At 45.6% G+C, this 24,954-nt stretch overlaps 1 protein-coding gene across 10 annotated transcripts in view; it reads right to left on the bottom strand.

Moving 5' to 3' along the window:
- Positions 1-4,661: 4,661 nt before the first annotated feature.
- MAST2 (microtubule associated serine/threonine kinase 2) overlaps positions 4,662-24,954 on the bottom strand; it is a 187,716-nt gene continuing 167,423 nt past the window's right edge. For all 10 annotated transcript variants that reach the window (XM_068198605.1, XM_068198606.1, XM_068198613.1 and 7 more), the window contains 10 exons: positions 23,984-24,106; positions 21,707-21,816; positions 19,527-19,681; positions 18,208-18,512; positions 15,375-15,590; positions 13,405-13,631; positions 11,804-11,926; positions 10,938-11,074; positions 10,513-10,700; positions 4,662-9,818 (listed from right to left, as the gene is read on the bottom strand). In XM_068198605.1, the coding sequence (XP_068054706.1) occupies positions 7,717-9,818; positions 10,513-10,700; positions 10,938-11,074; positions 11,804-11,926; positions 13,405-13,631; positions 15,375-15,590; positions 18,208-18,512; positions 19,527-19,681; positions 21,707-21,816; positions 23,984-24,106 (3,686 nt within the window). In that variant the 3' untranslated portion in view covers positions 4,662-7,716. The remainder of the gene's footprint in view (positions 9,819-10,512; positions 10,701-10,937; positions 11,075-11,803; positions 11,927-13,404; positions 13,632-15,374; positions 15,591-18,207; positions 18,513-19,526; positions 19,682-21,706; positions 21,817-23,983; positions 24,107-24,954) is intronic.

The raw sequence follows: 24,954 nt of genomic DNA, 5'->3' as shown, positions 1-24,954 counted from the left end.
GGAGCACCCCGCAGCCAGAGGGATTCCCAGCCCAGGGCATCACCATTCCTGCCTCACCCTGTCCCCCATCTCAGCACCGGCGGGACGATGCCCCCGCCTCAGCCCTGACCCTCCTCACTCTGCTTTAACCCCCGTGTCGTGTCACCCTCCCACGCCGGGCCATCCCCGGCAGCCTGGCCTCACGCCGAGGGTCAGTGGCGACCAGCCACTGGCGAGGATGCTCCGTGCCCGGGCTCACGGGAGCTCCTCAGGGGAGCCCCGTGACGCGGGCGCAGCTCAGCCGGATTAGCGGGCAGACGGACGTGACTGCGAGGCAGTCGCCTGGTGCTAATTAAAGAAGGGATATATTTAGGCACCCGGTTATCCCCTGCATTTCGCTTATTTTTAGCTCCCAGTCTGCCAGGCTGGGGTGGCACATGGGGAAGGGCACGGACGCAAGGCAGGATGGCTCCAGCCCCTGCAGCAAGGAGGTCGCAGCCACACGTCCTGGCCGACCCTGAGCGCCTGGGGGGAAGAAACCTCTGTCCAAACTGGCTGCAAAGGAAGAGAAAGCTTTAATTTTTCCCCACAAAGGCAGGAAAATGGGTTTCAGGGAGCAATAGGAGCATCCCTGCTCAGTCCTTGCCCCAGATCCATCCAACCCCAGCTCCAGGAGTTGAAAATGGCCCTTTTTGGAATCACCCAGCAAAAAGCACAGCTGTGCCCAGGGCAGAGGCAGCTCCCTCATTCTCAGAGACCCATCCCTCTGCAGTGGCACTGGCCTGGCAGCAATGCTGCTGGTCCCCATACCTTCTTTCTCTCCAATCCTGCCCCTCAGCACAGCTGGACTGTGTCCTTGGCACATGGCTGAGCACCCCATCCACATGGGCCATCAGCAGGTGTGGAGCTTCCTTGGGCCTTAAGTACCCTGAAAAGAGCAGAGAAACAGCAGGAAGGACAGTGCCCAGCATCCCTGCATCCCTCCTGGGCCAGGACAGCCCATTAGTCCCATTCATTTCCCCTTTGCTTCATCCCACAAGCGCTCTGGGGGTTTATATTTGGGGGTTGGGGTTTTTTTTCCCCTTTCCAGAGAGAAATATTGATCAGGTCTCTGCTACCCTCCCAGCCCCCACCCCGCCACACCTCCTGGCTGTCCTGCTTCCCTCATGGAGTGGAGGGTAGGGTATGGGAGAAAATCAAAATAATGGGATAATAAATGATCCAGAGAGTTGAAACCCAGCTGAAAGCCAGGCTGCTCTGGCTGGCCTGGGAGGAGGCTTCCCAGCAGGGAAGGTTTGGTTTGAGGGTATTTTTGGAGCTGAACAGCATCCAGGGGTGGCCAAATATCTTCTTAGGTGGCCCATCAGGTAAAGCCTCTCCCAAAACAGTGAGGCTGGGAAGTTTGGACCATAACTCAATAAATCTGAGATGGGAAAAAAAAAAAAAAACCCACGCCAATTTCTTTCCTTTGCAGGAGCAGGTGTCCTGCACCCTCCAGTCTGTGGAGAGTGGCCAGGGCTGTGTGAGGTTGTGAGCTCTCATCACCTGGGCTGCAGCTCGCCCTGGTTCCCTGCTGCCCATCAGAATTAGGCAGCCCGTTTGAGCAGGTTTACGATAATCATCAAATAACTCGTTCATTGACAGCATGTCAGGCTGAGAAGACTGACTGAGCCCTCGTTTGCTGATTACTAATTAGCTTAACATTCCTAATCCCTCATTAGTGACTATGAAGTAAGCTCTGAAATATGAGGTCAGCCCTAATCAGCGTTTAAAATATAAAGCCCACTGGCACATGATGGAGGCTGGAGAGGGGGTGGCTGCAGGCCAGCCCTGGGTGCTTCCATGGTCACAGGGAATGAGGCTGCACAGAGCAGAGGCAGATAGGAAGAGTTAAACCCTGTGGAGCCACGGACACCTGCACATCGCCCCAGAGCTCAGCCCCTGCACTCAGTGCCCCGAATCCACACGGGAACAGGCAGCGATGTGGGGTGCAACACTTGAGGGGCCCCAGGTTCCTCTCAAGTCCCCAGTGCATGCAACAGCAATTCCAGCTGTGGCTTCCATTCAGGGCACGCTGTCTACAGAATCACAGAATATTCTGAGTTGGAAGCGATCCACAAGGACCATGAGTCCAGCTGTTAAGTGAATGGCCCATACCGAGATCAAACCCGTCAGCATCCCATACAGGGATCAAACCCATGCTCTGACCAACAGTGCACCTGTGCAGGATGCTCTGGCTTTGCCCCCAGTTCCCATCTTCAAGATTCCAGGTTAACTGCAGGCAGCCAGGCTGCTGGCAGTGGGACTTCCCCCAGAGACTCACCCCAACCCTCTGATCCTGGGGGAAGGAGTCAAATCATGGCATTGGCAAGTGAGCACCAAAGTGCACTGGGCTGCCACTTCCATGCCATCATTTGGGAGGAAAAAATGGCCCTTGGTTGTTATGGCTTAATCCTCTGGAAGAATAAACTGTTGTGGACTGAGAGTTACTTATTCCTGGCTGGGGAAACCTCTGCAGGAGGGCTGTGGACATTAAAATAACCCTAATTAAACTCCAGCTAGTGAGCCTTAAAAAAGGAGAAAAATATCTCTGTTTCCATGAAAATGTAATTTGAAAAGCCCTTGCACCAAACTCTGCTCACCCAGGGCGATGCTCCCACCTCAGGCCCTGTGTTGCTGGAGATGATACTCTGGATTTGGGCTGTGGGGCAGGGCCCGTTTTGCTCCACGCCCGGTCCCCGCACAGAGCAGGGAGCAGGGAGCCTTTGTCATGACAGACAGGTGGGTTATTCCAGGAGAGGCGCCGCTGTCCCCTCGCCCGCTCCCATCCCTCGGGGCCACGCGGTCCCGCTCGGCGCGGCCAGGAACATCTCTCTTCATGAGCGCACGCCAGCGATGACGCCCAGCGAGCGGCTGCCAGCAGAGGCACCGCAAATCTCCTGCGGACGGAGCCCAGCTTCACCCCCGATTCCTGCTCCATAGCTTCTCTGGAGCACGGTGACACGGGATATTTTGAGCATCCTTGGCAGCAGCGAATGAGGATTAGTCCAATCCCCCCAGACATGAACGTCTCCCCAGCTCTATTTCCAAGGACAGGAATAGCCTTTGAAGGCTTTTCCATGTGGAGGGCACACACCTGCAAATGTTAAAAGCAAAGATCTGTTTCTGGAAAGGTTTTGGGTGGTGCAGCATCAAGGCTGCCTAAATAAGTGGGTGAAAAAGGGGCTGTGTAGCACCTGCTGGCTCTTGCCCCATGGCTAATCCAAGCCCATGCCAAGCCCCTGCCCTTCGGATTTTATCGTGTATCTAATTCCTGAACCCATCAGACACAGTATGCAGTTGTGGCCGGTCACATCCTCCTCTTGCTCAGCCAAGTTTCACATCTGACAGGTTTTCACTCCTTTTACCCCTTACATGTTCTTACCATCAGGACCCTGCATTAGCAGGGACACAAAACTCAATGAACTTACAGACTTGATGGAGGATGGTAAATTCTGGGCTTGAGTTTCAGAATGGAAAGCTTTGGCTTAGCCACACACCTGTCCTGTGGAGCAGAAAATCCCAAACAGCCTGGCAGAGTTATGCCTGTACCCAGACACTCCACAGGCCATTTTCTGCCCCATCAAGCAGCTGTTGAGCAGGCAGGTTGGGAGCACAGCCACCTCCAGCACTATGGGAAACTGAGGGGAGACCAACCAAGAGACAAACACGAGTTTGGATTTATGTAAAAAAAAAAAAAAAATTATTTATTTTGGAGGAGGATTTGAACATCGACATGCAGGTACAACATGAATAAAAATTATTGCACCGCTATTATGTGGCAATTGTTCAAGTTTCTAAAAACACAGAAATTCCACACTTTCTCTTATCTAGCTAAGTGCTGAGTGACACGGCTTGGCAGAGCCCAGCGCAGGAGGTGCTCTCACAGCCACCTGGATATGGTAATCGAACACAACGTAAACACACACTTCTGTCAAATCTTCTACTAGAAGTACAGAATTATCCTTCACATCCAGTAAGAGAAAACCAGAGAAAGACTTTATCCTCCCCTCTTCGGAAGAAAAACAAAACAAAACAAAACAAAAAATACTCCAAATCACACCTTAATGCAAGTGTGGCAAACAAACCCACAGGTCACTCCTACCCCTTCCCCCACAAGCGCTCTTTAGTACAGCAGCAGCCAAAGGCCTCCAACATTCAGACCCAGGAGTGGCCAGTTCAACGCTAAAGTCTAATATTTACAATAAATATCATCCATTTCTCTTAGTTTGCAACAGTAGGAGACAAAGGGAAAAATAACACTGAGGCACGGGGCAGAGATGCGCCAGCTGGATGCAGGAGCAGAGAGGAGCTGCAGAGGCCAAACCAGCTTAGGTGCTGCCATCCCAACACGGGTGAGGAGCAGGAGACACATCCAAGCTGACAGAAGGGAAGAGGGAAACAAAGCAGGAAAGCAGCATATTTGGATGGTGACATGCACGGCTCATTCACCAAACACACACCTCACGCTCGTGACTCCAACCTTGGGCCTGCCTGACTCGGGATTACCCACGGAGACCAAGGGCTGCGCTGGCTGGGGCTTCCCTTGGGCACTGCGGGTCCGAGTCGGCACTGGGAACACACTCGTGCCCCTCAGACACAACTTTTCCAACTTCCTTTCCTTCCCAACACATTTTGCAAGCTTTTGAGAAGGTATTTAAGGAATTTCTAGCAGAGCAAGGAATAAGCCTTGGTGTATCTACCTGGCTTATTATCCAAATTTAAGAGAAAAAGTCTTTTTGCCCAAACTTTTTGCTAAAGTGCGCCATGTAAATTTGACAGCAGGTAGAACAGGGATGATGGGGCACCTGGCACACTGAGGGAAACTGCAGGACTGACCAAGAGCAGGGGATACAGGGCTTTACTAGAATGCTTTCCTGGCAATGCTGTTTGGCTTTGGCTTCCAAAAAACCTGGGATTTTTAATTGCACTGACCACTCTCTGTACCGTAGCTACAAAAGAGGCAACGAGACACATACCTCACCTTTTCTTTGGCCAACACAGGCAAAAGCAGCTAAAGCTGTGACATAGCAAGGGGTTTCACTCCTCCTTTATGCCTAGGAAAGGATAATTCTGCAATTCAGCATAGGAAGCGATGGCTGCAAAGGGAGGGAGTCAGCAGCTTACAGCTGGTACCGTCACAGGGTCCCACTCCTGCCCGTGGGGGATGAACCAGGTTACCCAGCCTGGCTCACACCCCGTGCTCACCTCCTAGGAGCAGTGGTTGGTCTCCTCCTCAGGTTTTTTTAAACATAGAAGGAAAAGGGGGACCTGCTACCCAGGGAGCAGCCAGGTCAAACCACATTCTCACACAACTCCTTAATTTACACAGACACTTCCATCTCGCCAAGGTCAGGTGCTCTCAGGAGATCAGCCTGTCAAGGAGGCTTGTCTTTGCAATTACCGCAGACTCGGGATGCCAAATCCACTTTTCACTATTCCTGTCCATGCCATAATATCCTGCGCTGTTTCTCAACAGTTTTTTAGTAGATCAACCCATCAGGGAGAAAACCAGCCAGGCAAGTACCAGATCCTGCCAAGTCTGTTCCTTACTTGCTATTGCTCTAAATCAGCCCTGAATGACACTCACCACCAAGAGCACTTGGAGAGGCTGGAGACACCCAGGACCCAGACAAGGCAGTGGAAATACTGTGGTTTGTAATTGCAAACCAAGTGTATGCGAGCAGCCTATGAATTCCAGGGAAAAGAGCAGAGAGACAGCACAACAGGCTCTGCTCTCAGTACCACCACAGCTAGGTTTATTAAGGTGTTACCCGGGAGCACTGAGGCTTTGGTTAGTGTAGTAGCAACACCATACATGTTCACACTGACACACGGAGTAAACACTCACTTAAACATGTTAAAAAAAAAAAAAAAAGCTCAAACCAAACCAAAACTTGGTCCAGAAATGAAATCCAAGCAGCCAAAATCAAGTATATAATGGGTAGAATCACCTGCTACACAGAAAGAAACAGGGTGAGATTCCAGAGATTTTTTCGAGTTGTGGGTTGTACTGAAATCAGATTGAAAGAGGAGAAAATCTATTCCTATATAATAAACATATTTGCATTTAGGGGAAGCGAATCAAAACTGCAAGTTCAGAGAAAGCCAAGACAGTGAAGGAAGCAGCAGCGTAAGGAAATCAGACCAACAGAGATGGGTTTTAGCCTGGAATACTGTTGCACAGTCATTCTGCCTCTAACAGAGTAAGCCAGTGAGCAGGGAACTATCCCTCACAGGTGATCCACAGGGAGATCCACTCAGACAAGACTAGGATACAAGCTGAGCACAATCTGGGACAAATGATGGGAGTGTTCATTGAGAGGAACCTTTAATTGGATGAAGAAATGGCTTACAGTGCTACAGGTGTCACCGCTTGACACATTTATTGGTGCATTATTATTGGTGTAATCCTCAGCAAGGAGCACTGTCACCCAGAGTAGGTCACACTTAGAGCAAAGCGATGTCTAAACCTAGGAGCAAAGAGTAAGCTTTTAATGCAAAGTGACCTCAGCAGTGGAAATGATCTAGCTATTAAAGCTGAAATCTGAAAATATCGCGTATGTTTAGAAGTCTGCTTGCAGCTTGACCACAGAACTCGAGGAGTCTGAACTCTTCATAGGTTTGTTTTTAAAACAGGCAGATTCAGAAAACTAAGCAAGTTTCCCAAGCCCCAATTCAGAAATGTTAAGGGACACCTTAAAATCCCTACCTATTTAGACTCACCAAGAGAAGGAAAAGTCTCCAAAGGTCGTTTTTCATTGAGATAACTTTGCCAGACACACTGGAGAATATGCAACTACAAATTTTTTCTACTTTAAAACCAACCTACAGGCACCCCTTTCCTGGGGTCACTTACTCTGAGGCAGGGTAAGTTATGAATTGAAGTCAGAGAAAGGAAGATAAAACATCACTAAAATTTTAAAAACAGAGGGAAAAGTTGCCATGTGTCCCATACAGATAAGTAAAAACAATCCCCAAAAAAGCCAGCTTATGGATTAGAGATTTCCCTTTCTGATAATTCCATTGAAAGAGAGGAATTATGATCGTCTTGTTTTAAAGAGAAGACAGGGATCTCTCTCTGTCCAGTCTCTCCAGCCAAGTCCTTTGTCTCCACATATTCTAAGGACACAGGACTGTGAAGACACATGGTGACAAAGAGGTTTTACTTGCACCAAAGAGGGTCTGTAGTTTCAGAATAACTTGCAGACAAGAGGGTAGATTCTTATTCTTGTCAAGGGACATCAGATTGTAAAACTGGAACAAAAACTTGACATTTGTGAATTTCAATGGAATTTCAAAGAGAATGCTGAAAAGCAGAAATTTAAAAACAAGCTGCCTTTTTTGCACACAGAATTTTTGGGATGTCAAATAAATGCAGAATTAGAGGGAAGAGCACATCAGGCCCTAAACTCAGGTAAAATAAAAGGTGTGGAAGGAAAAAAAAATGAAACCAAAGTGTTTCTTAAGCCCTGCTTTAAAGATACCCTGTTCTAAAGAGACCTCAAACAGCAAGCACTACTGTGTACAAAAATAGAATAGCAAGGATGAAAAAACACAAAAAACAGTATGAAAAAAACCCTCCCAAAAATAGATGTACACAAGTTCTATTTTATATTAGTGTATATTACAAAATTCAAACATGCAGTCTCTATTTTGAATGTAGAACACTCCAGTCCATGAGTACCAGCGATGCTGCTATGTTTTCTTTACAGCATCATCATGTGACAGGGGAAAGTCTTGTATTTTTAACTGATTTCCAGCCTCTTTGCTTTTTGCTTGTGCCAGAGTCCCTTCTTTACAGGGCCTCGTGCTGCCATCTGGCAGAGGAGGTGCTCTCAGAGCTGCTTGTCCAAGAGCATGAGGCAGCTCTTTTGACGGAGTGATTTTGCCGCTCCCTGCCAATGCCTCAGACGCTTTATCACTGCAAAAAAGTGCCTCCTTTTTGACCACCACAGGACATGTTGCCTCCTTTTTGGCCCCCAAGGGGGACACTGCCTCCCAGGGCTTTACTGGATGTAAGGACTCTGCACAGGACCCACTCCTCGTGGTCAGACCATCTGTGCTAGAGGGTTTGGCTTTCTCTTGACATTCTCCTACTTCTGAAATTTCCTGCCTTTTTTGTTTCAAATCTCTCTCCTCTTTAGAGGAGGCACCCAATTCCTTTCTCGTTTCTGGCTCTCCAGACCCAGACATACTGAGCTTCAAAGGGCCCAACACGCTCTGGGCCAGGGGCACTAACTGGGACACGGAGAGCGCGCGCTCGATGGCACCGGGGATGAGGAGAGGGGAGGACACGGGTCCTGCTGGGCTGGTTTTGCTGGAGCTTAAAGCACCCTCTGCCTGGGGTGAGCTGGGCTGCTGCTTGTCGGGGCTAGGACTTCTTTGGGATGTTTCACTGGTGTTCGCAGGAGGCAGAAATGAGGAGCTGTGCTGTTCCACAGGCTGAGGCATCTCCTTGAGACCCTTCTCACTGCGGTCTGGGGGGCTCACCGGGACAGGAGTGCTTGTGTTTGCTGTGCACCATGAGGAAAGTGACAGCAGAGGTTTGGAATCCTGTTTTTGCTGACTGCTTTCTGTTAGCACAGGTTCTTTCAAGTCAAGTTTACCACAGGAGGCCCCAGAAGAATCACCTTCTTCAAATTCCAAGAGTTTGATAGATGGGCACTGCATATGTTCTGTGAGATCTACCGGTTTTTGAGTACCTGGAGTTCTCCCAAGATCTTTGATTGCTTCAGAAGACTTGTCTTTTGGACCAAAACACTCCAAAGTTTTGTTTTCTGGCAATTTATGCTCCTTTGCAGTTGTTTCTGATTTTAGGAATGGCTTTTCTGAATTAGCTAGTTTTTCTGGAGAAGTTCTTAACGGGAGCTCTGGTGGGGAGGGGTGCACACTGATTTGCAGTGGTTCTGAAACAGGCTTTGCTTGTTGAGTATTTCCTTTCTGCAAATCTTCTGTACCTTTTGGATCTTCAGGTAGAAAGGCATCATCTTCAATACTATCCTTGCTCTCCAATTTAGATGAAAACTTATTCTCCTCATTAAAAGAATCTGAGCCTTGGTCTCCACTGCCACGGGACTTGTCCAGCCTTCTCCCATCCTGACTATCTTCCGAACCATCATCTGTTTCATCTTCAGAAGAATCTACTTCCCTGATGGCCTCCTGCTTTTGCAGAGACTCCCTCCTCTCCACCCTGTCCTGCCGAATGGCACCCAGCTTCCGTGAGCCCGGCTTCTGCAGCATCCCCTTTTCTGCCAGCCCGAGTTTGCCACCTGTCGTTTCGTTGGCAGATTCCTGTAGGCTCTGGAGGCTGGGATCCCGCTGTAACATCTCCTTCTTGAACTCAGAGTGGGAGATATCCAAGCTATGCTTCCGTGAGGAGCCCAGCTTCTTCTCAGAGGAGGACAGAGAGGCAGCCAGTTTCTCGGCCGACTGCACTCTCTTCAGCAAAGGAGACCGAGGGGGCTCGGCACTTTTGGGGCGAGAAATTTGTCTCACCAGCGGTGGGGAGGAGTGTAGTTTTACTGGGAAAGACTGGATAATACCGGAGCTGCCAATTGAGTGTCCTGGCAAAGGAGATGGGGAGCGCTGCGGTGACGTGGACTGTGGGGTTGGTGATGGAGTGTGAGCCAGGGGGGACAGAGGGATGTTTCCTGCAGATTTACGCCTTGGAGATCTGTACTGCCTCTGGAGCTTTGGTGCTAGGCCATGCAGAGAGCTGGGTCGGATGTGTCCAGAGCTGGCTGGAGAATTGGGAACACTGGAACTGGGAGAGCTGCTCTGAGAAGAATTGCCACCAACTTAAAAGAAAAAAAAAAAAAGAACAAAGAAAAAAATACCAAGAAGATTAATACATATTTGGCCATTAAAACAAGTTATTGAAAATAAGTCAAGACACAATGCCATGTTACTCCAAAGAACAGCAGTGATATTGAAGGCAACATTGCCAGGCTTCTGATGGAAATTCACATCATTAGCACCCAACACCAGAGCACAGCAAGAAACACTCAACTATGAGAACACTTTTCTGGAAAAAAAACCCTTTGATCAGACAAACCACGTGTTTCATTGCTATTCTCTGGATGCAAATCTCTTTATTCCAGCAGCTGATTCAATTTTCAAATATGACTTTGCCACACTGTTTTGATTTTTTTTCTCTGAACACAGAAAATGTGTCAAACTGCTATGAAAAGATTGCAACTTAAAACACACATTTTCATCAAAGTGGAAGGATGCTGTAGTACAGCAGGTGCATTCTTAAAAGGATGTATGGATTTTCATTTTTAAATGAATCAATGAACAAGAACACATCCATCCTTAAGGTAATCGACATCACTGCTGTCATTTGCTTCACAAAGAGACCTACTACCTGCTGCTGTGTATTTTATTTCCAAAATTAATCAATCAGCAAAAGTCTCCTCCAATATTTTCCTTTCTTGTTTAACTGGATTTTTTGGCTTAGTTTTGTTTTGTTTCACGTCTCTTTTTTTTTACCTGAGTGTACAGACTCTGGAGTGGATCTGTAGCTCTGGGTTGGTGACCGAGGAGACAGGTTGTGAGTTGGAGAACCAGGCACACTTTCTCCAGATGACAGAGACCGGTTCAGCGACGATAAACTCCGGCTGGTGTGAAGCAGCGATGCTTGTTTAGTGATCTTCCTCAACAGAGAACTCTTCTTCTTACTGGGGAAGAGCATTCAAAAGGTGTTTTACAAGCCCAAATGATTTATTTACCTTTACTACCATATTTCAGTCAATTTTTTGTCACAGTAAAAGAGGAAAAAAAGGAAGAAAGGAAGAACTAAAGGACATACCTGCTGATTTATATTATCTGCAAATGGATTTGACAAGATCTCTCTAAGGACCTCTTACATTTTCTTGGTTACTCTTTAATTTTAACAGAGAAACATCAAAACAAACCTTTCCTGACCATCCTTTGTTTTGCTCTTCTTGTTCCTACGAGCCATCTTGGATTTGTAGCTGGCTTTTCGAGCTGGACCAACTTTGATGGATGTGTTCTCAAATGGTGTGGTGGAGATGGACACTTTATTTCCACTCTGTCAGACACAAGACAAAGCGACATTACTTAAAATATGGTTATTTGAAGCAGATCTGCAGGCAAAGCAGGTAGGCTGCTAGTTTATTGCTGCCTGCCATTTTGTAATCCTTTGTCAAACTCCATTTTTCTCCTCAGCATTTCCACCTATCATTTATTAAGGAATTGCCGAGAGAGCGCCCTCGTTAGTCAGGCTTTCACAAATGATTAGCTCAGACCCCAGCTGGTAGGTAAAGCTTCCCAGAGCAGGCAGAACACAGCATCTGACCTCTCCCATTGAGATCCCAAATGACTCAATTTAATACTTGTAATACTTGGAAACTTGAACAAAGTGATATTCTGTCACCAATCCTATTCCCAGTGCTCTGACTGATGGCAGATGTGAGCATATCAGGCATCTATCATGATGAATCTGCAACACAGAGCATGGCTTGTCTCACTCATGTTAAAAAAATAATAATCCTGACTGCTTCTCTATTTGCAATTCCAAAGACGTCTGTCTCTTGAAACAGTCCAGAACTTTGGGGGTTTTTTTCTGTAAATGGATTCTGCTCAGAGAGGTATCAAACACAAGTCATTTAACTGGCTAATTTCAACACCAACCAGTACAAAGCTGCTCTTAAATACCACCAGGTGCTGTGTGCACACTTGTATTTCAGACATTGCCAATTACATACAATTTAAACAAGCTGCTCATGTTTTCCAAAATGCAACAGCGCTGAGCCCCTACCTTCAGAATCAGCTCCACCACTTCGGTGTGCACCAGCCCGTGCACCGGCTCCCCGTTGACGTGGGTGATCAGGTCCCCTTCCCGCAGACCTGCTTCGTTTGCTGGACCCCCTTCCTCCACGTGCTGCCAACAACAAGGGGTGACTGGTTTGAGAAGGGGAATGTGCAAGGCCACTGGCCCAGATGGGACTCAAAGCCCATCCGTGTCACTTCCTGCCAGAGCCAGTGACAGCTGCTTCTAAGACGGGGGAAAGAAACCACCCCTGGCATGGCCAAGCACAAAACCCTGCGCTCTTCCACTCCTCCCCAGCATCCCACCAGTCTTATCCCGATCCAAGGCAGCCAGGATGGTTAAGCTGATTGAGAGGCCAGCTCTTCCCAAAGCAAAAATTTCCAAAAATTTCATAGCACTTAGGAATGTTTCCCAGATGCTCTTGATTTCCAGATAAACATTCAGCCTCTTTCAATTTCTTTGCCATCCCAAATCCAGCATCCTTCCATGTACATGCTGGAACCCAAGGTGGCCAACAGACTTCTAAGACTCAGCTATGTGTTTAAGGTGCCTGTATTGCATCTCATCCCAAACTGAGTTTCTTTTTCTACTTTCCATCCTTTATTAACCTATCCAAGAACAGACTTTTCCCCTGTGAACATACTGCCTTTCCCCTGTCCCTGGTCAGGAATCTAAGCCTCCTTCACCATGAGGAGACAGATGTGCAGGGGAATGCACATCTCTTCCTCCAGCCAGGAAAGATTCCAAATGAGTATCTTGGTAAACTCAGCACTGTTCAAGAAGAGCATGGGAGGGGCAAGGCAAAAATTCAGTTTCAGATTATTTCTCTCAGAATGAGTGTTAAATAAGGACCAGAGGATGTGAAGTCCGTATTATCTAATGGACACAGAAATGCAAGGAAAAGAATGAATCACCTTTACCATGACTGCATTCTCCCTACCTACATAATCCTAACAACACCGCTTCAGGGAACGGATCACTCCTAGGAGTCATCTACACTAACACAAAAGGAACACAGAGATCAAGTACCAGCAGCAGTGGGAAGGAAGCAATACAGACATGGAAACCAGACCTTTTAGCACAGCTCACAACTAAGCCAAGAGCTAAATCCCATGGCAATCAGCATAGCAGCAGTGATGCTTTAAGGCTTGTAATCAATTCCAAGCGACTGCTTGGAAAACCCCAGCAGACTGAACTGATCAGAAGCAGGTTATAATCACTAACAGAAGCCTGAATAAATTAGCTGTAATGGGCCCTCATGCAACAACCCCAATAAAGAGAAAGAGGGTATGTACACAGAAACATGCTTTAAAGGATGTGTGCTGCAGGTGAAAGGTGGATTCATGTAACCAGGGAAAAAAGAAGGAAAGAAAGGTTGCTGTGGTTCTGTGATGGGCTTGAATAATATTAGAAAATCCAAAGTGCTGTTATTTATTTATCTAGGGTTCCCCCCATCAAAAAGATAACTTTGGGTGTGATTAAGGAGAGAGAAAACAAGGTGGCAAAACACAATCTCTAAAGCTAAACCCCACACCCCTGGCTAGATTTGTGGCCCCGAGGGTCCTGTTTCCAGAAAAGCAGAGACCTACCCAGACCATGTGATGCACAGTGTAGATATCACTGTCACCCATATAGACGCGAATGGCGCGCAGAGTGAAACCGTATTTCTTTCCAGCCCGATGGATGATGATTGGTGGTTTCAGGTTTGCAATAGCAGGAGAAAAGTCGCGGCTGGGTGAGGAGTCCCTCGAAGATGGGTTGGAGGAGAGAGAATGAGGTGACATTGGACTGGCCAATGGAGAACACGTGTGGTGATCTACAGTGATGACATAAAGGTGGGCAAAAATTAGGAAAACAGGCCTCCGAAAGAGAAAATTCTTGTTAGAGAACAGCTACGAAAACGTATCTTCTAATAAGGTCTTAAAGCTGGTGGCCTTCACCAGAGCTGAGTCTGTCTGCAACTTCAACTAATTCATGCTTTGTAATACAAATAGCAGTTTCCAAAAAGGCACATTTGGAGGTGTACATTTATTGCACTGCTCATACAGAATTATGGTTGGGTTGCAGTGTTCTCTACTTCTCTTTCCAGGATTTACAACCCATCACGAGCATTTGCTCCAAGCACAATCCTGAAATACCCCATTTCCAGGTTATCATGTATTATCCTCATCCAGAAGATCAGATGTCTCTAGCTCTTGGTGCAAGTTACACACTGGTGCTGAGATCAATCCAAATCAGTTAGTATTAACACAAAAGGAATGAGTAGGTGATCAGACAACAACTATGTCTAGGCAGTTTTGATAGTGTTTTAAATTCACAGGGGCAAAAATATCTAAAATATTAGCTACTGAAGGGACTTTGCTACTGAAAAGCAACATCACAAGTTAATTTTGAGTGAGTTTCCCAAATGAAAAGCCATAGGCTGGGCTGTCAGATAAACTACCTGACTCTGCTTGCTGGTGGAACAACATCCACTTTTAAAAGTACAAAGCAAATACAGAACTCTCATTTAAAAGGGAAGCTGGTCAACATCAGTAAAATAAACCCAAAGAGCAGGAATACTAAATGCAGCTGTAGAAGGTAATCTCTAATCCATTAAGAAACACCTGCTGAATCGCCCAGCACATATTTACCTGGCAGATGAGAGCAGCTCTGGAGAAACCTTTGTTGGGTGATTAAATACACATTTTAGAGGTTTCCATGAGGGAGCTCATAGTTCAAAAAGCAACTGATGCCCAAAGCACAAGATGTGCATCACCACGAGGCTGCCAAGAGCAGGTGCATTCCTGCCTCCAGCTCACTGCTGGGAGGAACAGGTGGGCATTGCTCATGGCCCAGCTGCATTCCCTGCTCCCATCCAGGCTCCCATTTCCAGGCACAGCCCTGGAAATACAGCATGGTCTTATCCTCTAGAAAGGGACAAAATCCCTGTTGGAAGAAACTCCTTCTGCTGAACCAGTCTATCGCAGCTCAGAATGGCTGAGCTGCTCACCTGGCATTGGGAATTGTAAAGGTCTGGCTTTGCTTGTAGACAGAGCTGGGCCAAGAAGGTGAGCAGTTCAGCACTGACTTAGTGAGTTACTTACGCTGTTCAGTTCTTGAGCACTCAATCTCAACCAAGTTATCTGGAGTTTCTGAAACTTCCCAGTGCATAAATGCACCGGACACATTTAATTCCCAAACAGGACTGCAGTTACCATGTGACCCCAAAAAACAGCACCTTGAGGGTTAAAATCATTTTGTGTCTCTATACCTCCTTGCTGCATCATTGTCTAGAGACCAGCTAGGAGTCAATTTAAACAAAACCAAGGGAAGAACAGGGCCCAGCTGCCATTTGCAGAAGCTGCAGCCAGACCACACGCACAGCGCTGCTGTCTGTGGCACAGCGGTGGTCATCAACCTGTGAGCAGGAAATATTAAACCCATTGTAAAAGTTAGCGCTCTCCCCTCCTGCCTGCCAAAGCATTATTCCAGGAGAGTGAAGGGGGAGGATCTGTCTGCAGACCTTTTGTTTAGTGCTTGCAGATTCTGACAATGCCTTACTCAAGGCATTTCTTACCTGAGGGAATCAGGAGAGACAAGGCAGTAGCGGATGCTGATTTAATCACTTTATTGACAGGTCTCGAGGTACGTTTCTCCCCTGATTCCCCAGAGAGCAACCTGTGTCGTGCCCGCCGCACTGCCAAATCGCTGATGGCTTTTGGAGTGGTAAAGTCTGGGCCTTCATTGCTATTACTGCGAGCTCGTGGATCAGAGAAATCTGCAGTGCTCCCAGCTACAGTTTAAATTAAAACAGATTAGAACCACAGGGAATTCCTAACAGTCTATTCCCCTACAGGCAAAATACATTAAATCAAAGTCATGTTTACATGAAGTCCAAGAGTAAATTTTCCTAAGAAGAAACCCCAGGGCTTGAATTTTTATTTACAGAAATGGTGTTATTCCGAACACAGAAAATTAGCAGCTTCTATTCTGTGGAAGAGCTCGCTAATGAAATCACATTGTTCAGTGGCAGTTCCATGAATCCTAAAGCCGTGGTGCACTTCTGCACACCATTTCAATGGGATCGTTCACAGATGAAAATGGGTTTACAGAAAGTACCGCATTTTTACAACCAGCAAGAACTGTCAATCTGTAAGTTAAAACTGCCTGTAATAGAAGAGCCAGGTTCTACTGGAGTTGCACATAGAAAATCCACTTTATGAGAATACTGAGGTACTCAAGTCAGGGAAAGTAAAAATGTGGATTGCAAAGACAACCTTAATTTGCCCCCTTCTGTGCACCATTGCAATTTAGTCTTGAATTATTTAACCTGCTACAATTATATATAAAATGTAAAGTAATCTTGGAGATAAGACTGGGCATGTAACAGCAGCAGATGCTGGGGACTGGGGGTCCTTTACTCAAGGCCAGTGCCTCAGTCCCCCATGTGATACCTTAAAGGGGCACTGTGAAAATACAGTAATTAGGATTTACAAGGTGCTTAGAAATGAAAATGGTGAGCATCACAGCATCTCCACAAGGGAAATTAATCATTCTGTCTTCAAAAGCAAATTTTAAGCAGCATGCAATAAATAAAGCCTAAGGGCCACATTTTGAACAATGAGGACAGAACAAAACATTGATCATCGTTATTTAAGTGGGCAGCACTGCTCCGCATACTAAGTGAAGCAGGAAGTATCATGAAAATAAAAATTCAAAGCATTATTCCCATAGACCTCAGGACCAGATGCTTGTTCAACACTTAAGAGGCACAGAGTTTCAAATCAGGCTCCCAGACAATGAGGAACCGGGATTTGGAGGCTGCATGGGAAAAGGTGCCATATAAATTAGAGGAGCAGACGGAGACAGTGACAGGAATTAAACTCCTTTCAAGTCTCTGACTTGGGGACACTGAAGCACTGGAATCCCTGGATTCCGTGCACTAGATCAAAGACTGCTCTAATGTATTGAGCTCAGGGGAGCAGGCTGCCCAGGAGAACTTTATTTTTGCCAATCTCACATTGCACAGACTCAAATTAGCAATGGAAGTGTCCTTGCCATTTTTAATAGCATGTTTCTAGGCTCAGCATGAAATTGAGAGCCCAAGGTTTCACTTATGGCACCTATGCCAAGCAAGTATGAGGCAGCTTCCTTCCTTTACCCTTGCACCTCTTCTTCACGTGATGGCAGCACCAGGCCTCTTCAGGGAGCACGGGCAATGAAGGGGAATGGGACAATTTTAAAGGAATTTCACAGACTGGATTGCAGAAGAGGAATAATAAGATGTGGGACTCTTTGGCTTTACTATGGAGGGCATTTCCACCTTCTGCTATCCGTGCCCCATCACATATGCCCAGTGCCCTCCACCTTGTCCATTCTTGCTGCCATTCTTGACTACTTCCTCAGTACCCCTTTCCTCTCCATTCTCAATGCATCACAATTGCTTTGCCTGCTTGCTCCCAGTTTGTCCCAGCAACTTGTTCCTTATTTTCTTACCCAGTTAGTCCTTGTTATTCAACCCTACAATCTAATCCTTCCCCTAATTATGCTGTCTTTCTCAAACTTTCTTTTGCCAACCCTCATTTCAACTTACCCTCATTCTTCCATTGTTCCAAACTTCCTTTTTTTCCCCTTCCTTACTACTTCACAGTAGTTCCCAGAATTCTGTTCTCAGAACAGGCAGCTTCACGCCCTTGTCTTCCCAAGGCCCTGAAAGGGGCAGAAGCTGGGAACACTCCAGCACCCAGAGCTCAGTCCTGCACTGCAGCAGCCCCGGGCACCACCGTAGGAAGGTTCAGCTCAGCCCAGAGCTGGAGAAAAGCCCCAGAACAGTCAAAGTTGCTGAGAAATCAAACACTGACTTCTAAGAGCCACTCTACTAAATTTAGGCTGCACTTTTCTGAGACTACAACTGGATGAATTTCAGCAGATTTGGCTGTTATAATAAGTGGCATGTCCCTGACACAAGCCCCACTTCTCCAGCATATTTCAAGTCTCTCCAAACTTTTGGGATGAGCAAAACCACAGGAAGCAGGGATCTGTTGGTATGGCTGACACCCACGTTCTCCAGCTCCAACTCAGCAGTGATCTGTTCTGATTAATGCTTAAATTATTGCTGTCTCAGGTAGGCACCCAGTGGTTTTAAGTAGGCACAGATCATATGAAGCTCAAGCATGAGAAGACCTAAATCAATTTGAAGTGACAGGACTGAAATCCAAGATGCAATTTTGAGGAGAAGAAACCACTGGCATTATTTCAAAGGCAAGCACATCCACAAAACTACACTAAAATATCTACTTAGCATGAGGCACTCACATCCCCTACCACCCAGAGCCAGTTTTAGAGAGTTCACCACTGCAAGGCAACACGGCCTCCTTGGGGAGGGGGACACCCCCACACCAAGCACGTACCTGTCAGCGCTGAGGTGCTGCCGGTGGCCGTGGAGGGGGTGGTGGCTCCAGCATCCCCTTCCAGCTGCAGCTCGTGCTCCACAGGCTGTTCTGGAATGGGCAGGGGCAGCCCCTCCCGCGCCTGCACCGTGGACAGGAGCATCCCCTCGGATTGGGGCCGTTTGAGGGCGGCCCCCTCGTCCTCGGCGGAGATGGCGAAGCGCGGCATGTCCAGGAGCCCCGAGCAGCGGCGCCGCACCGTCAGCGGCGGGCTGGAGTCGCTCTCCGTGTGCGAGGACTCGGACATGGACAGGCGCTTGCGCAGGCTGGGGGCAGAACCACACAGGGCCCCAGGTGAGTCAGGGCATGCCGAACTTGGAAGGGCGGGCACAGACACAGCTCACGTGCCTCAAGCCAATTTAAGGTGAAGTTTGGTGGCCAAGCTACAACACTGGGAGTTAAAACAACAAAGGCTTGGGGCATCACCTGAGTTTAGATATCCAACTGTTCTAGGAAAGGAAGGGATAAACCCAAAGAAAAATACAGTACAATGAACATGGTATTAAATATTACTAAAAAAAAAATCAAAAATCACAATTGCAAAATGCAAATCATCCTCCACATTCCTTTTGGAATTAGTTGAATTTTTCTTTCGAAGTTGCTCTAAATTAGAAACTAGGAAGGCCTAAGGTAAAATGAAGTGCACCTCAGTTATTAGTGCAATCTGTAAAACATTTTTAAGGGAGTCATACAGACTAGGTCAGAACCACATTTTATGCTCTAATGACAAACATTAGTGTAAAGGTTTTACAGGGGTTGCACAAAATGAGAGACATCCCTTTTATAGAGTAAGTTTTCAGTAATGCCAGAAAAATGGCAGGTATCCAAACTGTGGGTATTCATATATTTTACTGACATTTTTTATTAGAGCACAAGATTTTTTTAGCATATTCTGAACTTCTGAAACTTTGAACTTTCTTAACAATTTCTCTACTTTGTAACAAAAGGTCAAAGTCTGGCGACACCAGAATTTGTATTAATTTTAGAAAAAAACTGATGTGGGTGCATGTCTGACGTAAGATACAAAATCTGCCCTTAAGGTTAGAATATCTTTAAATTCATTAAAAGGATTTGCTACGGATTTAGAAGATATTAGTACTTAACTAGATATATTTAAGGACTGTATAGATTCTACACATTCACTTTTAGCTATTCAACCCAGGCTTCTCTTGTAGAAATACATAAGAAGCTCTCCTCACCAAATAGTGGTCACAGAAATTTTTGGATGGTCTTTTTTAGCTGCTGTGGGAAAACAGAACACTCAGCTGCACAGAACTCACATTTCAGGAGACCCAATGACCCAGCTGCGGTCCCGGCTCTTCAAGCCCCCCAGGCTGTCCAGCCGATCATCCTTCTCCTCGCTCAGGCTCCGCTTGGTGGGTGGTGGAGTCTTCCTCTCCTCGTGGATGGAAAGTCGTTCCATGCTGCTGTACACCTGTGTGCAGCAAAAGATCCTTCTGAGCAGGGAAAACCAACCCACGGGGCCTTTTCTGAGCAAGGGGGAAAATCTCCTCTTGAAATTCCCCCCGAAAGCCTGAACTTGGTAATGTTCTTTGACCAAATAACACAGCACAGGTGTGACACACTCAAGGTGTGCCAGGGAGGAAAGGAAAATGGCCCAGACTCAGAAACACTAAAATGGTTTTCTACAACAGCACCCAATGCCTCTCCTTTGAAAACACAACAGGAATACTGACAAACTTCATGAAATTGCTTTGATTTTTGGTTTTCACAATTCTCAAATCTAAGAGGAGCTACAGCTAAAGACAGCTGCACAGCTCTTGAGGGCTGGCATCTGGATCTTGAAATCTTACTACACAAATTCACTTCAGTGATAGGCATCATGCTCATGACCCCATTTCATTATCAGTCTATCAGCATTGCCCCAAGCTTATTTCAGAACAAAAAAGTCCTGCCCTCCTCAAGGAATCTACTATAATGCTGACAGCTTAATGAAAGTGCCTTTCTTGGTTTTACAGCCGTCTTTAAATAATTAAATGATTAAGCAAAAAAATCCATCCTTTTAAAACTACACTTGACTGTGGACCTAATTTACATAAGAAGAGATTAATGAAAATAATGTTATTAAAAATTCAGAGCATCAACAAGATAACGATTAATAAATCATATGGCTGAATTGTCAGACAAGAATTTCAAAATATAATGAGCCTTTTATGCCTCCCACATTACAAATGCTGTATAATTTTCCAGGTCTTAAAATAAATTCATTAAAAGTGAACTTTCTCTCTTTGTGGCAAAAACATTGAACCCTAAAGAAAAGCTTCAGTCTAACAAATGAGTAATACTCATGGTGAGAAAAGGCAGAGAAAAGAAACTCTTACGTACTCATGAGAACTTTTTCAAAACACCAACTAATCCTCAGGTCCAATTTTAAACATACTTTTAGTGATGCAAATCAGGAGCAACTCCATAAAATTAAGAGTAACTGTTATTTAAACCACTGTAGCCTGGCTGATGACAAAGAACAAACTGGTCCTTAAAAACTGACTTCAGCAGTGGAAAACTGGAGGAACTGTTGTGAAAAAACTGAAATACCTTTCAGAGCTCCTAAGTAAGATTCCTACTCCCATCTCACTAAGAGGGAAACACAAATCATGAAGTGGCTGCCCCAAAACAGCACTTCTCCCTTCTGCCCCTCCCAAGCATATTCTATTTTATCAGGAAGATCAATGTAGTCCTTTCCTTCTAGTTATGTACTTGAAAACACCAGAGGTTTTATGTTTTGTAGAACTCAGGTAATTCTTGCTGATTTTCTCTGGACTCCCTTTTAATGGTCCATGTTCATTTTCAAGAACATTGCCCAGTACAGACTAGAATACCCCAGCTATGGCCTTCCTACTGGTAAGCCCAGTAGGGAAAATTATTCCTTCAATAATTTGGCACATCTAATTCGTGAAGGACTATGTGCTGAGACCCTTCTCTTTGAAATTGTCACCTTGTCTTTTGCTCCTCAGGCTGTATTTGAAACAATGAGTAATGTAAACTTCACTGACGTTCTTACCCCTTTGATTTTAGACCCTTATTCCAAATGTCAGAATCAATTTTTGTCCCAAAACCATCTTGTCACCTATGGAAGGTCCTTTCAGAATGACACTGCTCAAAGCAAGTAAGTTTTGGATACTCCCTGTGCTAGCATCCGGGTCATTGGTAAAAACATCAGACTGTATCAGATGCAGAAGAGAACTACACAATGCCCTGCATTGGTGAAACATGAAGAAATATAAAATGTCATTCTCCAATTATTCTGGTACTCATCTTCTAACAGGCCACAAACTACCACAGAATAAACAACTCACGTAGTGTTTTCTTTCCTCAGTGAATACTACACACCATGAGATCCCACAGAGCATCCACATTATTAAAATCTGCCCCATAATGAAGCAAAGAAACTGTGTTCCTCTCTAGATTGTTTTCTTTCAACAAGATGGCATGTCCCTACCTTGCTGAACCTGGGCGAGCACGAGGAAAACTGCCGAATTTCCACGTGATCATCATCATTAGTGTCCTCCTCTTCTTCTGAATCCAGGTGCTGGTACCGTTCTGAACGGGCTGGGAACAAGACAAGGCACTTGCATCAGTGTGGGGAGTGTTGGTAACTCACCCTCAAGCATTGCTACTGGCCTGCTTAAAGAACTTGGAATGTTTATACACCATGCAGGGTATTTCCCTTAATACTGAAGCTTGCCCAGCCAGTTTTTGCTCATCCCGTGCAATTGCCAGTGAAGAATATCTCCTTGGCACTGAATTTATCTTATCCTGTCAGCTGTATTCCATTCTGGAAGCAGCTGATACTCAAAAGGTGTCTAATCCTGCAGACCCTTCATGGTAGGGATATTTCTTCCCTACAGCAAACAACCACGTGGACGGAAACATGGAAACAATTCACTGTCCAACTTTCCAATAAACAGCTTTTTGATTATACAAAGTCTGTCCTGCATACGCACATACAAGCCTACTTAAAAAATAAAAGTATTTACCCCAAAAGAAAATCTCCTCTTTTCCCTCTTGCAACTAGGAAAAGGATTAGATTTTGTGAAAGAAAATGGGCAAGTAGCCAATATGCAAAGCTGGTTTTAATGCAAAAACTTCTTCCAAAGAGATTTCGTGCTTTGAGATTTGCAGCACTGGATTTCTAAGCCAGCCACACTGGATTTTGTGGGGTGGGCACTAATAAGTTTGGCTACAGAAAGCTGATAACTATACTGAGCCAAATTTGCTGCACCACATCAGCCAGAAAGCTACTTTTATAAATTCTAACATTTTCTGCATTAGGGTTTATAACAGCAACACCAACTCCTATCAGTGTCTATGTGAGATATTTCCTGATGTAAGAATTCCAGCCTTTATAAAGGACTCACATCAAGGTCACCCTGATAACGAGTGTGCCAGGGCATGTGGGGAGTTTCCCATGGTTCTGACAGACCCAGTGGTTTTGCTTTTATGCACCAGGATCTGCTCGTGGCCGCTGCACTGGGCCTCTGCCAGTCACTGACCCAACTCAGTGACCAAAGTTTCCACATCCTACAAGTCCAGTTAGCGGTGAGAACAGCCCACCACACCAGTTTCCCCATGTTTGTTGTACCAGTACAACCTCAACAGATGTAGAAACCCCACCTCTGCCCCCTCTGCACAGCTTGACTCCAGCTGCTCTCTGCAGCAGCCACACAGAGATTTCTCAATTCATCTCTCTCTCCCAGTCCTACCTCTCCAAGGAAGCCTCAGCCTAAAAGCCCCTTCCCCAAAGTGTAAGAGCACTCTCTAAATGGAATCACTGCTTGTGCAGTGTGAGAGCCAAGAGGCTGGATGCAGCTGCTCTCTCCCTCCTTTCACTCTCAGCAAAGCACAGGAGCAGAGCAAAAATGTTCTTCATACAGATTCAACCAGTCCCATGGCCCCAAGATGGCAGAGATTCCATTGATGTAGAGCAGAAATTTCCACATCCCAGGGACCTGAAACAGCAAGTATCCCATTCTGCAGCTGGAGACCAAGCCCTTTCCACCTGCTCAGCTCCTCAAGTCAAATGAGAAAAGTTAGGGAGCAGAGGCTCTGGGAACAGAGATCTCTCCATCCCTCCTGTGAGACTTCTCCCTTCTCTCCCAAGAGCACTGACTCTGTCTGGTGCTTATCTTGAAATACCAGGAATCTTACACAGCACTGATACCATGGCAGTTCCCAGACATTTATACACACCAGACAGACACTTCATATCTCATTAGAGCTAGTAATACTAAAATAAAGCAATACACTTGCAGCAAAAAAATTTCAAATTACTTCAAATCTCTTAGGAATTTTCCCCACATACTTGTCTTCAAGGTCTAGGGTTTGTTTTGGGGTTTTTTTTTAAACATTTATTGGCTGAAAACAGTCACTTGGGAAAGATCATGTTGCTCAAAAACTCAAGGAATTTGGATTTACCAAATGCTTTGGAAGAAGTTTAATGAACCCAGCATGACAATGGCAGCACCTCTCACTCCAGACCCATGGCTGGCAGGACCACAGGCACCAGTGAAAGGCCAACTGACTCCAGCAGCAACATTTTTTCATTTAAAATTAATTTGCCTTCAAAGAAACCTTACTTGGCATTCAACAGAAACTTTTTAAAGCAATTCCCAGCAAGCGTTTTATTCAATTTCTAAAATGACTTATCTCTAACAATTTCAAAAATGAAATATGCACAAGAAATATGATGCTGTTTAGGCCAAATCTCGAGTCTTACTGTCAAAATAGCTTGTGTCATCCTCAGATTCCAGCTGTGGGATGAATTCAGCTTTCTGCCGGAGTAATCCATTCCAGTCCAGATCTTTAAAGAACCGATGCTGCTTCACTTCAAAGGCACTACCTGAAATAAGAACCTTTTATTGCAGAGTACTTCTTTCAGCATTTGCATAACATGAAAAACAAACCCCAAAAATATCAAGAGCCTAAGAGAATGTACTCGAGTACTTTTAAGTCACACATTTTCCAGGAATTTTGAGAAACAACTTATCCTTTTGCCAAAGTGGTCATGCAGGATAAAACCTGAACAAGATTTCCTCCTTCCCACCTCCTCTTCCTGCTTAGCAACAACACAGATGCTGGAAGACAGCATCTGCTGTTGCATTCCACAGTGAGTTGCAACATTAAGAACACCTTAATTTAAAATTTTCAAACTCTAAACACCATCTTGTTCATAACTGAATAAAGAGAGCAAACTGAGAGGCACTTAGAATGTGAGTGACAACTCACAACTCCACTGTTGTGACTAAACTCATTCATGTGCCTAGAACAAGACAGGGCCCACCTATCTTCCTCAATTAGTATCTATGGTTATTAAGCTCAGAAGCTTGGGTACCCAGAAGGAAAAAGTTAAGACTGTCTACCACCTTATGCATTTTTTTCAAATGAAATTAATATTCATAGCAGATGCTACTGTCTTTTTAGAAAAGAAAAGAGCAGAGGAAAAGAGATAAAAGGTTTGCTGAGTGCCAGTGGCACTACAACGTGCCAAGTGAAACAGCAGTCTCAGCAGTACAGGTATATAAGAAATAAAAAAAATATAATCAGTCCATCAACTCCTTTTATAAGGCTAGAAACTCTACATCTTTTCCATGACAGCAACATCTTTCAAGTACATGGATTTTAAGTAGAGAAGAACATGTGAAAACCATCTGATAACGTTATTAATTCATGATCTATTCATCACCCTTG

The sequence above is a fragment of the Anomalospiza imberbis genome, chromosome 9 (genome assembly GCF_031753505.1).
Source record: "Anomalospiza imberbis isolate Cuckoo-Finch-1a 21T00152 chromosome 9, ASM3175350v1, whole genome shotgun sequence".
Lineage (NCBI taxonomy): Eukaryota > Metazoa > Chordata > Aves > Passeriformes > Viduidae > Anomalospiza > Anomalospiza imberbis.
Note: the sequence above shows the minus strand (reverse complement) of the source record. Positions and strands in the feature narration are given on the sequence as shown.